The sequence below is a fragment of the Balaenoptera acutorostrata genome, chromosome 10, assembly GCF_949987535.1.
Source record: "Balaenoptera acutorostrata chromosome 10, mBalAcu1.1, whole genome shotgun sequence".
Classification (NCBI taxonomy): Eukaryota; Metazoa; Chordata; class Mammalia; order Artiodactyla; family Balaenopteridae; genus Balaenoptera; species Balaenoptera acutorostrata.
The window spans coordinates 40,497,643-40,512,108 of NC_080073.1; the positions used below are offsets into that span (position 1 = coordinate 40,497,643).

Below are 14,466 nucleotides of genomic sequence, written 5' to 3' on the forward strand. Positions count from 1 at the left end.
GAATCCTGGGGAGAGACCAAAATGGGGAGGGAGGGAGTGTTTTGAGGGGATGGAGAGGTTGCATTTCAACCTCTGGAGGTCTTAGACATGAGTTTGCCAGGGCCACATTGCAGGATGTTTTAAGTCCCTTCTGGTACTAGATGCCATAGCTGAGCTGTATTGCTGAGTTTTTCTCTTCTCCCTGTCCCCAGGTTGTACCATAACTAATGGTGTATTTACTTCTGTACCTTTGTCATTTATTGATAGTTGACCTAGGGAATAGCTATGTGTGGAACATCCTCTACATCCATTGTAAACTGTTATTGATGAAAGATGATTATGATGATCAGTTTCCGTCTTAAAAAGATATTCATGACAGATACTGCCTAAATTTTAGAAAAAGTCTCTCCTGAAGAATTGATTTGCTCCCTTCTCTTATAACTTATAGCAGAAGTTTCTTAGTTGTGTGCAGGTCTGGAGGCCTGGAACCTTCAGAGAAGAACAACTGCTAGAGGCTCTCTTTGACAGGTAGAACTTGGGAGGCTTTGTCATGTACAGTCTACCTTCAGCAGATAAGTTTCTCAGAGATTAGGCATTTCACTTACATAAGAAGAGTTTTAATTATAAAATTATAATTGAAATATCTTAAGTAAAAATACAGTATATTATCCCCCTTCCATTCTCGCAGGCATGGAAGATAACTTAAAGTCCACAGATTTATTATGCTTAAGTAAAAATGTTTATAGAAAAAAAAAATAGCCTCAGATATCTAACATTCTCTTGGGATGTGTTCCTGAAGGAACATTTCAGGGAATGTAATCTAGGATAAATTTTTTTGTTTCATTCCTCTTCCTCCTCTTTCCTCAAACGCTTCATGTAGTTGAAATCAGATTTAGGTGATTCTGTGAAACATGAAAATAAAGGACAGTCTTGAAGGGGAAAATTTGCACTTCAAGGCAACCTGATGAGTTAGCTAGTAATAAAGGAGGGACAGTTCTGCCACTTACCCTCGAAGTTTGTCTTGAGATTAGCAGCAGGTATGTGGATTTTTTTGAAGTACCCTGTGGCTGAGCCTTCTCCTTCTCCCAGGTACATCTTTTTAAAGTCCTAGTCTTTTTTCCAGAAACAGGGCAGTAGGGAAACTTCAACCGTGTTTGTACTGTAGCTATTCAGCCTTTCAAAACTTCTTTGCTCACTCACTTCCATACCTTTCTCCACAAAAATTCATAACCCCCAACAAGGGAAGTATACGCTAAAGGCACATACCTGGGAGTCCTAGATTTTTTTTTTAACCACTTTATTGAGATATAATTTACATACTATAAAATTCACCCATTGTAAATTTATAGAGTTGTGCATTCATCACCACAGTCCATTTTTCAAAAAAATTTTTTACCACCCTTAAAGTTATCTTGAGTCCATTTACACTCAATCCCCATCTCTATTTACAGTCTAGGCAACCACTGATTTGCTTCTTATCTTTATAGTTATCTTTTCTAGAAAACTCATATAAACAGAATCATACAGCATATAGTCTTTCATGTCGTGCTTTTCTCACTTAGCTTAATGCTTGTAAAGTTCATCCATCCATGTTGAGGTGTTTATCAGTATTTCATTACCGTTTACAGCTGAATAATATTCCAGTATATGTACCATACTTTGTTTATCCATTCATCAGTTGATGAATTTTGGGTTTGTTTCCAGTCTTTAGCTATTATGAATAACATGGCTGTGAACATTCATATATTAGTCTTTGTATAGATATTTGTTTTCATTTCTCTCGGGTAGACACCTAGGAGTGGAATTGCTGGGTCGTGTGATAAGTCTAAGTTTAACATTTTAAGAAACTGTCAAAGTCTAGATGTAAACTCTTACATTTTTCAGCAAGGGTGCCAAGATAAATTAATGGGGGAAGCACAGTCTTTTCAAGAAATGGTGCTGGGAAAACTGGATAGCTACATGCAAAGGAGTGAAGTTAAGCCCCCTACCTAACACCATATAAAAAATTAACCCAAAATGGATCATATGTAAGAGGTAAAACTATAAGACTCTTACAAGAAAACATGGGCGTAAATCTTTGTAACCTTAGATTAGTCAGTGGTTTCTTAGATATGACACCGAAAGCACAGATGACCAAAAAAGTAGATAAACTGGACTTCATTGAAATTAAAAACTTTTGTGTTCCAAGGACATCATCAAGAAAGTGAATCTTACATTTCAGTAATAAAAAAAACCAAGTGGCTTAATTTAAAATTGGGTAAATTATTTGAATAAACCTTTCTTTGGGGGAAAAAAAACATAAAAGTGACCTTAGATAAGCACATGAAATAATACATACCATCATTAGTCATCAGGGAAACGCAAATCAAAACCATGATGAGATACCACATCACACCCATATCTAGAATGGCTAAAATAAAAAAAGATAATAGCAGGTGTTGGTGAAGATGTGGAGAAATTGAAGCCCTCAGACATTACTGGTGAGATTATAAACTGGTGCAGCCATTTATATACATTTATGGAAAAGTTTGGCAGATCCTCAAAATGTTAAACATAGAATTGCTGTATCACCTAGCAGTTCAACTGCTGAGCATATATACCCAATAGAATTGAAAACGTATGTCCACACAAAAACCTGTACTTGAATGTTCATAGCAGCATTATTTACAAAAGCCAAAAATAATCAGATGTCAACAGTGGTACCTTATAACTTTTGTTTCCTGTTTCTATTTGAAGGGTCTCCAGCTGAATTCCGTGAAGAGAAAATGGCCTACCAGGGATATCAGAACAGCCAGAACTGGCCAGAAAATACAAACTTTTGCTTTGAACCCGAGCAAGTGGTGAATCCTATCCAGACTGGTAAGTGCAAGGCTTGCTTGTGACTGCTGAATGTGAACTATGACATAAACATGGAAAAGCCACAATCACCACTCAGATAAAACATTTCAGCCTAAATATAGCTTGTAAAGCACAACCAAGGTATAATTATTTCCCCTGAACATTTAGTTGACCCTTTCTCCTCTCTATTTATCCCTTCTTCTGAGGCAGGTGCCCCTTTCTTTTCTCCCCTTCAAAACCTGTTTTGAGTAAATAAGCTGAAATTCATATTCATTGAGGACTAAATGATCAATAGTACCTTAGAACCTTAATTCTTCCAAAAGGAATTATTATAGTACTAATAGCACCATTTGTCAAATGCCTATTTTGTGCCAGGCACAGTACTAGAGCCTCAATATACATATTATCTGCGTTTCTTACCTAACTCTGCCAAGTATATATTATCCTCATTTGACAAAAAAAAAAGAAAACTATTACTTTTACCCAATTTGTATAAAATTCAAACTAATTTATAGAGACAAAAAAAGCGTATTTGTAGTTGCCTAGAGCTGGAAGTGGTGGGAGGGATGGACTGCAGAAGCACCTCAAAGCAGTAGTCGATACCTCCATGTCAGAGTTAATCAGGTTGAGAGCTCATGTTATTTGTTTCCACTTATATATGGTTTCTTTTTTGCTATCTAACTTATAAGGTGCCCATAACTGGTTCCAGATGATCTAGTACTTGATGTTCTGTACCACTCTCCAGTCATTGGCTGTCCCAGATGTACGTAATTTTTAAAGAAAGCTTTAATGAGATGTAATTCACATACCATACAATTCACCCATTTAAAATGTACAATTGAGTGGATTTTAGTATATTTACATATATGTACAGCCATCACCAGAGTCCATTTTAGAATATTTTTTGTCACCTCATAAAGAAACTCAGTACTCCTTAGATTTCACCCCCATCTCCTTATCCACCCCAGTCCTAAGCAACCACTAGATCTACTTTCTGTCTCTATAAATTTACCTATTCAGGACATTTCGTATAAATGGAATCATCATGTTAATATGTGGTCTTTTGTGACTGGCTTTTTTCATTTGGCCCAGTGTTTACAAGGTACATGCATTTTTTGGCATGGATTAGAGCTTCGTTCTTTAAATGGGCATGTAATATTTTGTATGGATACACTGCATTTTGTTTATTCATCAGTCGACGGACATTTGGGTTAGTCCCCCCCTTTTTTTTTTCAAACTATTGTAAATAATGCTTTCTAAAGCATTCGTGTGCAAGATTTTGTGTAGATGAAGGAATGTAACCTGGATTGGAATTGCTGATCATATGGTAACTGTTTAATCATTTGAGGAATTGCCAAGCTGTTTTCCAAAGCAACTGCAACATTTTATATTCCCACCAGTAACCTATGAGGTTTGTAATCACTACATCCTTGACAACACTTGTTTTCCCTTTTTAAACAATTATAGCTAACCTAATGGGTGTGAAATGGTATCTTGTGGTGATTTTTTTTTTTTTTCCTTGTGGTGATTTTGATTTGCATTTTCCTAATGGCTGATGATGTTGATTATCTTTTTATCTTTTCATGTGCTTATTGGCTATTTGTATATCTTCCTTGGAGAAATGTGTATTCAGATCCTTTGACCATTTTCTAATTGGTTGATCTTTTTGTTGTGCTGTAAGAATTCTTTATATATTCCACATACTAGACGCTTATCAGATTTATGATTTGCAAATATTTTCTCCCATTTTGTGGGTTGTCTTCTGATTTTCTTGGTAGTGTCCTTGGAGCACAAAAGTTTTTAATAATTAATTAATTAAATTTATTTATTTTTGGCTGCGTTGGGTCTTTGTTGTTGTGCATGGGCCTTCTCCAGCTGCAGCGAGCGGGGGCCGCTCCTGGCTGCGGTGCGCAGGCCTCTCATTGCAGTGGCTTCTTCCGTTGTGGAGCACGGGCTCCAGGCGCGCGGGCCTCAGTAGCTGTGGCATGTGGGCTCAGTAGTTGTGGTGCACAGGCTCAGCTGCTCCGCGGGACGTGGGATCCTCCCAGACCAGGGCTCGAACCCATATCCCCTGCATCGGCAGGCGGATTCTCAACCACTGTGCCAGCAGGGAAGCCCAGTTTTTAATTTTGATGATGTCCAGTTTATCTAGTTTTTCTTTTGTTGCTCAAGCTTTGGTGTCATATCTAAGAATCCATCGCCAAATCTGAGGTCCTGAAGATTTATCCTTATGTTTTCTTCTAAAAATTGTATATAGTTTTAGCTCTTATATTGAGGTCTTTGATCCACTGTGGGTTAATTTTTGTGTATGGTGAAAGGTGTAGGGGTCCAGATTCATTGTTCTTCATGTGGATATCCAGTTGTCCCAGCTCCATTTTTTGAAAAGTCTGTTCTTTCCCCATTGAATTGTCTTGGCACCCTTGTTGAAAATTTGTTGACCATAGATATACAGTTTTGTTTCTCAGCTCTTAGTTCTGTTCCATTGTTCTGTATGTCTGTCCTTATGCCAGTACTACACTGTCATAGTTCCTGTTCCTTTGTGGTAAGTTTTGCAATTTGGTAGTATGAGTCTACCTACTTTGGTCTTCTTTTTGGTGATTGTTTTGGCTATTTTGTATCCTTTGCAATTCCATATTAATTTTAGAGTCAGCTTGTGAATTTCTATAAAGAAATCAGCTGGGGGACTTCCCTGTGGCGCAGTGGTTAAGAATCTGTCTGCCAATTCAGGGGACATGGGTTCGATCCCTGGTCTGGGAAGATCCCACATGCCATGGAACTACTAAGCCTGTGCACCACAACTACTGAGCCTGCGCTCTAGAGCCCGCAAGCCACAACTGCTGAGCCCTCGTGCCACAACTACTGAAGCCCACACACCTAGAGCCTGTGTTCTGCAAAAGAGAAGCCACCGCAATGAGAAGCCTGCTCACCGCTGCAAAGAGTAGACCCTGCTCGCCGCAACTAGAGAAAACCCGCACGCAGCAATGAAGACCCAACGCAGCCAAAAATAAATAAATTAATTAATTAATTAAAAAAAAAGAAATCAGCTGGGATTTTTGATAGGAATTGTATTAAATCTGTAGATCAATTTGGGGAGTTTTGCCATCTCAACAATATTAAGTCTTCCAATCCTTAAACTTAGAATGTTTTTCCATGTGTTTATATCTTCTTTCAGCAATATTTTTGTAGTTTTCAGAGTGTAAGTTTTATACTCCCTTTTGTAAAATTTATTCCTAATATTTTATTCTTCTTTATTCTTATGAATGGAATTGTTTTCTTAATTTCATTTTCAGATTGTTCTGAATCTGAATTGGTTTTTGTGTATTGATCTTGTATCTTCCAACCTTGCTGAACTCATTAGTTCTAATAGCTTTTTAGCTGATTCTGTAGGATTTTCTGCATATAAGATCATGTCCTCTACAATAAAGTTTTACTTCTTCCTTTCTAATCAGGCTGCCTTTTATTTCTTTTCCTTGCTTAATTGTCCTGACTAGAACCTTCAGTACAATGTTAAATAGAAGTGGAAGAGCAGACTTCATTGTTTGTTCCTGGTCTTAGGGAAAAGCATCCAGTCTTTTACCATTAAGCATGGTCTTAGCTGTGCGGTTTTTGTTGATGTCGTTTATCAGATTAAGGAAAATGCCTTCTATTCCTAATTTGTTGAGTGTTTGATTTATCGTGAAAGGGTGTTGGATTTTGCCAAGTGGTTTTTCTGCATCTATTGATGATCATGTGGTTTTATTTTTTTAATTCTGTTGTTATGTATGTATTCCATTAATTGATTTTTGGATGTTAAACCAATGTTGCATTCCTGAGATGGATCCCATTTGGTCATGGTATATAATGAGTTTTATATGCTGGCACATATGTAAACATTTGTTGAGGATTTTTGCATCCATATTCAGAAAAGATACTGGTCAGTAGTTTTCTTTTCTTGAGATGTCTTTGTCTAGTTTTATATTAGTCTCATACAATGAGTTGGGAAGTATCCTCCTCTCTTTAATATTTTTGAAAGTGTTTGTGAAGAATTGATTTTCATTCTTCTTTAAATGTTTGGTAGATTTCATCAGGGAAGCCGTCTCAGCCAGGGCGTTTTTTTGTGAGTAGTTTTTAATTACTAATTCAGGGCGATGGCTCCAGTGATCCCCACCTCCTAGTATTCACACCCTTGTGTAGTCACCTTCCACATTGTACCATGCTTGGGCTATGTGACCAATAGAATAGATGGCAGAAATAATGGTGTGCCATTTCTAAGATTAGATTACAAAAGACACTACAGTTTCTGTCTTGGTCACACTGGGTTTACTCACCCTGGCGATAGCTGCTGCTGTGGAGAGGCACACGTGGGGAGGAACAGAAGCCTCCAGTTAACAGCCATGTGAGTAAGCCATCATCATGTAGGCAGGTTCTCCAGCCCCAGTCAAGTCTCCAAATGATCAAAGCCCTGGGCAGTGCCTTCACTGCGGCCTTGTGAGAAACTGTAGTGGAGGTGGGGAAGAAATAGATTCTGGGGGACATTTTCTTTTTCATTTTATTTATTTATTTTTTGGCTGTGTTGGGTCTTCGTTGCCGCACACGGGCTTTCTCTAGTTGCGGCAAGCGGGGGCTACTCTTTGTTGCGGTGTGCGGGCTTCTCATTGCGGTGGCTTATCTTGTTGCGGAGCTCAGGCTTCAGTAGTTGTGGCATGCGGGCTCAGTAGTTGTGGCTCGCGGGCTCTAGAGCGCAGGCTCAGCAGTTGTGGCGCACGGGCTTAGTTGCTCCGCGGCATGTAGGATCTTCCTGGGCCAGGGCTCGAACCTGTGTCCCCTGCATTGGTAGGCAGATTCTTTTTTTTCTTTTTTTTTTTTTTTTTGGTAGGCAGATTCTTATCCACTGCGCCACCAGGGAAGCCCCCTGGGGGACATTTTGAAGGTCAAGTCAGCTGGATTTCCTGACGACTTGGATGTGGTGTATGAAAGAGAGAAATCAAGGATGACTCCAGGGTTTTGGACCCAAAAGATAGAATGCCATCAGAGGTGGGAAGACTGTAGGAGGAGTGATTTGGGAAACAGGTTACATTTGGGCTTTATTTTATACATTAAGTGTTGGCAGTTTGATACAAAAGTCAGGAAATAAAGGGAGAGGTCGAGGTGATTGGAGATACAAATTCGAGTGTCATCATCTTATAGATGGAATTTTAAACTGTGAGACTGGATGAGATCACTAAGAGAGGGAATGTAGGTAGAGAAAGAACAGGTCTTCCTCCATCCCGCAGCCACTCAGTTCTTTAGTGCTCAGCTTAAATATTTGTCAAGTGAAGACCTTCCTTGACTTGAACTAAGGTATATCCATCTCCTAAATGTTTTCAACCCTGATCTTATACATCTTTGGGTTTTTAGAGCACACAGGGTCTGCCATATCATATGCACCCAGTAAAATAGTAATGAATAAATGACGGAACTTTGTAGAAATCTTTGATTTTTACATGTGATTTAGCATTCTTCCCCTCCTAATGTGTGAACCATACAACAGTTATTCTCGTTGCTGGTTTAAGTGTCCTGTTTTCCTTCAGCGGAAGTGTGAGAGGCAGAGCAAGCAGCAGGTACCCCAAACCAAGTTAAGACTGGGGAGAATGAAGCTTTCTAATCTGTCTAGATTCTAGCTCCTCTGCTGTTCTGAAGCAGCAGCACTGGGGCCTCCTCCAGCCACAGCAGTTTCTCAGTTTCCTTTCTGCTAGTTCATATTCTGCACTGCCGCGCTCTCCCCTAAGCCGGAAATCCCTTACTAGAAGAGGGAGGGGCAGCTGCCTCAGAGCCACAGGAATGAACATTCACTTAAAGCCTGGACTTCAGTGCAGCTGCCTCTGACAATGGCAGTGCCTGAAGGGAATTAGCATTCCCTGAGAAACTAGTTAGAAATGCAGATTCTTAGGGCCCAGCAGTCTGTTTTTATAAGCTTTCAGGCTAATTCAGATGTGTGTTGCATTTCGAGATGGCCTCTTTAGAGAGCAGAATTCTTGCTTGGCCTGAATGGCTTTGCTCTTTTTTCATGTAAGAAGGTACAGAGTTTACCTGATGTTTTCAGTGCCTTTACTCATGCCAACTCCTGAGTCTAGAGTTCATTCTTTCCAGGTGCCAGCAGTTCACCTTGTCTCATTCAGACAGCTTTTGAAATGCAGTTTTCTTCATGCTCTCCACAGGAGGTGAAAATATCTCTTTTACTTGTTCTGTGTTTTGTTTTCTTTTTTAATAACCTAAAATGAATGTCTGCTCTGTAAATACATATTGAAAGTTTAATTATATTTGTACTCTCACCTCCTAATATATTATAGACTCGAGCATTAGTTGTAGTTTTAGTTTTATGTATTTGTTGGCTGTCTGATTTAGATAATTAAATCTTAGAGAATATGAGATTATGTATTTTTAACTTGTCACAAATGAATTAGTGAATATTTGATTCCCTACCACATTCAGTCACATATTATCTCAACATATTTAACTCACTGTTGACAACACACATGTAGCTAGTCAGTATTCATCAGAGGATAATAAGGAATGATAATCTTTCTAGTTGTGTTCACTGGGAATGAGTTTTAAATTCCTTCTTTATTCCAGATCCCTTTAAGATGCACCATGATGACAGCCTGGAAGATTTGCTCTTTCTCCCCATTGGAACAACCAGTGCTTCAGCATCTGAAGAACAAAATGATCCCCTGAAAGACAGTTACGGTATGACTTCTCCAGCTGGATTTATTTCTTAACTCCATCAATTAATTTGGCCTTTCACCCATCACCTTTGAAGTGAATCGCTAGGCAAAGTCATGTTTAGGGGCTCTGGCTCTGACAAGGCTCCTTCTAGATTAGTCACAGAGAATTCACAGTTGGGCTGCTCAGGGTCAGCTCACCTCCTCTCATGGGATCTTGAATCCTATATCCTAGGGCCAGGTTCTGTCTCCACATTTTTATTAGCTCATGGCCTTATGCAAGTTATGTTCTCCCTAAACTTTGGTTTCTTTATAAAATGGGGCCACCACTTGTTCTTACCTTAAAGATGTGGTGTTGATTAAATAAAATTTATGTAAAAGTACTTCACATAGTTTCTGGTACATGGTAAACTAAATGTTAAACAGATCTTAGTTATCAATTAGTAGTTTCCTCATTCCTGGTTTTGTATAACTTAACATGAATGTGGCCAAGGTACTGTAGGGCAGGCAAAACTTTACTTCTACCCATCTTTGGTGTTCAGTTGAGACTCTATAGACAGGTTAATAAGAAAAAAACAAATAGTTTATTAACGCATGCAACATACATCACATGGGAGGAAAGTAACTCAAAGGTGTAGCTTAGAAATTCAGTTTGGGACTTCCCTGGTGGCACAGTGGTTGAGAATCCGCCTGCCAATGCAGGGGACACGGGTTCAAGCCCTGGTCTGGGAAGATCCCGCATGCCGCGGAGCAGCTAAGCCCTTGCACCACAATCACTGACCCTGCGCTCTAGAGCCTGCGAGCCACAACTACTGAGCCCGCGTGCCTAGAGCCCATGCTTCGCAGTGAGAAGCCGGCGCACCTCAACAAAGAGTAGCCCCTGCTCGCTGCAACTAGAGAAAGTCCGCGTGCAGCAACAAAGACCCAACGCAGTCAAAAATATATAAATAAAAAAACAAAATAAATAAATTTATTTAAAAAAAGAAAGAAATTCAGTTTGTGTAGCATCCTCAACAAAGAATATTAAATTTGTAGAGAAATGACAGGATAAAGGAAAGCAATTTTACACTTCCAAGAGTCATACTTCGCGAAGGTAAGTATATGGGAGGGAACTAATGGAGTCAGGTTTGTTTGCATATTCCTCTGGTGCCCTCTCTGGCCTGATAAGCGTCTCTTGCCAGTGAAAAGAAAATTTATATCCTGCCTTTAAGCAGAAAGGGAGGAGCTTTTTCTCAATTTGCTGTTTGCTTAATTGGCTTCAGCTCAAAATTTTTATGTCAAAGAGGCATATTTTGGGGTTACATGTTCTGGTTTCCTTCAGTACCCATCATCAGTAAGTCCCACTTCAAATAATGCTTATAATTTTGTATTTGTAAAGATCCTGGCTAGTAGTAATATGTTTCATTTATGCTTTTCTTTGGCCTGATGATCTCTTGCAAGAAGGATGTTAAATGAGTTGACTTTGATGCTATCCATCTAGTCTCCTGATTTGATTTTGGCTTTGACTCCTGTTTTTTCAGCTCACTACCTAGGCAGTCACTTAGTTGCATTGACTTCTTTCTTTACAGCGTCTTTCTTCTCTTCCTTTGTGCTCCCTCTGCTTTACCCCAGTGCAAGCCCCTATCACTTCATACCTAGACCACCTCAATAGTCGCCTATCAGACTTCCTGCTCCCCTTTAAAATTAATTCTGAATATACCTGATCACCTGACTCCCTGTTCTGTATTCATTGTCTCATTTTTATGATGAAGACCTTAAGACAGCAACCCCCCCACCTTTTTTCTCTAAATTCTCTGGTTTTCTGGATTCTTTCTTCTACTGTTTGTTCTAATCCCATTTTCCCTCTCTGGTATACAAGATCTGTTTGAATCAGACTAATCTCATAGTCCCAGAAACATTCTTGTCCTGTTGGCATCCTCGTTCTTTTCTTTGCTCAGTGAGCTCTCCATCCTTGAAATTGAGTACTCTCTCCTCTCTTCCTGCCCTTGCTTCTCCTCTGAAGCCTTCTGTGACTGTGCTGGTCTCATGGTTCTTTTGAAATTCTTATAGCATTTAGTCCATACTACACAGTTTACCTTATTTGATATATGTCTCTCTTGCCTCTCTAGCTAAATTGTAATAATCTAGATGGCAAGGACCAGGCGATACTAAATCCCATGTGATATTAGGTCTGGCAGAGGACAGCATAATAATAATGCTTTTACATCTGTCTAGTTCTTAATAATTTACAAAGCATTTTCACAAAAGTGTCTTCTAATGTTGGAAAGGGTTGTATGTTAATCTCACTGTACAGATGAGGAAATTGATTCACTGTCCCTTACTGTATGTTACGTTCTATCGGTTGTAATGTAGGAGCAAGAGCTTGTCCTTTGGTATTTTTTTTTTTTTTTTTTTTTTAAAATTATGACCCAGTGGTCAAATCTGGCCCTCCACCTGCTTTTTTTTTTTTTTTTTTTTTTTTTTTATTTATTTATTTTTGGCTGTGTTGGGTCTTCGGTTCGTGCGAGGGCTTTCTCCAGTTGCGGCAAGCGGGGGCCACTCTTCATCGCGGTGCGGGGACCGCTCTTCATCGCGGTGCGCGGGCCTTTCTCTATCGCGGCCCCTCCCGTCGCGGGGCACAGGCTCCAGACGCGCAGGCTCAGCAATTGTGGCTCACGGGCCCAGCTGCTCCGTGGCATGTGGGATCTTCCCAGACCAGGGCTCGAACCCGTGTCCCCTGCATTAGCAGGCAGATTCTCAACCACTGCGCCACCAGGGAAGCCCCGGTATTTTTTTATTTATTTATTTTTTAAATATCTTTATTGGAGTATAATTGCTTTACAATGGTGTGTTAGTTTCTGCTTTATAACAAAGTGAATCAGCTATACAAATACATATATCCCCATATCTCCTCCCTCTTGCGTCTCCCTCCCACCCTCCCTATCCTTTGGTGTTTTTGAATCTTTGTAAAACATTGTAGAAGGTGGCCAGTCAGTGTCAATCAGCAGCGCAACAGCCTAACAATTAGCCAAAACCTGGAGAATGTCAACGGTTTTCACTTTAAAACTTTCTTGCTTTGTTTCTCATTGGTCCTTTTGGCCTATGTCTTTATGGCAATATATAAAGCTGGTTTTAAATATCAAATGTCTTTTTTCCCCAATGTTGACTGAGTCTGAAAAATGTATTTGTGTTTCAATATTAGGTGTGTTTCCCTGTGACACATTCGCTCCTGCAGCTCTTGTTCCTCATGGGTGGTCTGTGGAAGCTCCAAACCCTCCACATTCAGAATCCTTCATTTCCCCTGAGGCCATTACACAGCCTCTGCAGCCTACAGCAGGTATGTTATTAGGATCCCTGTTTATCACTTAATAGTTACAGTATCAATAATCAGTATAAAGCATCAGACATTTTTGAGCCTTGTGCAGCAGTATAGGTAGGTAAAATTTTCACAACTGTCACAGATATTTTTAAATTTAAATTACTGATTTCAAAGCTGGAGGAATTAAGTTGTAGTTGAAATACAACACTTAAGGGCCAATGGGCAAAGACAATCCCTCTGTAATTCAGGGCAGATTTAGAACTCTGGGGGGTTTTCTTGATGTCCCACAGGTTCCCTTTCTGACACTAATTGTGTACCTGTGTTGATTTTTTGGACCTGTGTTTTTTTCTCTCCTTTGCCTTTCCTCCTCCACTCTTTGTTCTGCCAGTATTCTGTTCTTCTAAGTATTAGGACTGTCGAAGAGTAGGCACAAATGCATTAAGTGGACAGCTTTTTAGTTATGTTTAGGATGTTATGGTCACAAAAGCCAGATACTCTCGTGCCCTAAGAAAGTAAGTTTTGAATGAAGAGCTATGAGCAGACAGTGATGGATCCTATATGTCCAATTTATTTCCCTTAGAGCCTGCTGAGAAGGTAGAAATGGCATCAGCAGAAGAGAGAGCACCAACAAAAACACTGGAAATGATGATGGGACTGAAGGCTGCTAACAGGGCACCATCTCGAGAATCAGAGGTGGTCCTGGCCAAGGGTATGGCGCCAGCCACAGAAACAGAGGTGGCATTGGCTAAAGACACGGAACCGCCGACCGAACCAGATGTGGCACTGGCCAAGGACATGGAATCATCCATCGAACCAGATATGGCCTTGGTCAAGGACGTGGTACTACCCCTAGAAACAGAGGCAATCCCAGTTAAGGATGATGTATTGCCCGCAGAAACAGATGTGTCTTTGGCCAAGGACATGGTACTGCCCACAGAAACAGAGGTAACCCCAGCCAAGGACATACTACTATTCAAAGAAACAGAGAGGACACCACCTGTGAAAATGGATTTGGCCCCAGCTGAGGGCATGGTACCACCTACAGACCGAGAGGTGGCCCCACCCAAGGGTGTAGCATCACTTTCAGAAATAGAGGCGCCACTGGATGAGGACGTTGTGTCATCCACAGAAATATCCTCAGCCAAGGAGGTAGCCCTGTCCTCAGAAACAGAGGTGGCCCTGACTGGGGATATGGTACTACCCCCAGAAACAGAGGTGGCCCTAGTCAAGGACATGGCTGCACCTCCAGAAACAGAAGTCACCCCAGTCAAGGACATGGCTCCACCCCCAGAAGTAGAGATGGCCCTGAGCAAGGACGTGGCTCCACCTCAAGAAACAGAGGTGGCCCTGGGCAAGGACGTGGTTTCATCTCCAGAAACAGAGATGGCCCTGGGCAAGAATGTGAATCTACCCCCAGAAACGGAGGTGACCCTGGCCAACAGTGTGGCTCCAGCCAAGGATGTTGCAGCATCCTCAGAAGCAGAGGTGGCACCAGTTCCTGTTAATGACATGGAAGCTGCACGGACACAGGAAGAAACAAGTGAGGCTTCCCAGTTAGAATCTCTCCAGGATGAAGGACAGTCAGCTGTACCTCCTCTCATGATTTCAGCAGGTATGGGCTTACGCTTACTGGTAGTATTTGTCTACAAGGGTGTAGTCTCCAGAAGGGTA

At 40.6% G+C, this 14,466-nt stretch overlaps 1 protein-coding gene across 1 annotated transcript in view; it reads left to right on the forward strand.

Moving 5' to 3' along the window:
- MAP4 (microtubule associated protein 4) overlaps window positions 1-14,466 on the forward strand; it is a 109,781-nt gene that overhangs the window by 46,686 nt on the left and 48,629 nt on the right. The window contains 4 exon segments of the mRNA XM_007168824.2: window positions 2,716-2,838; window positions 9,409-9,522; window positions 12,679-12,813; window positions 13,376-14,407. Of these exon segments, the coding sequence (XP_007168886.2) occupies window positions 2,716-2,838; window positions 9,409-9,522; window positions 12,679-12,813; window positions 13,376-14,407 (1,404 nt within the window).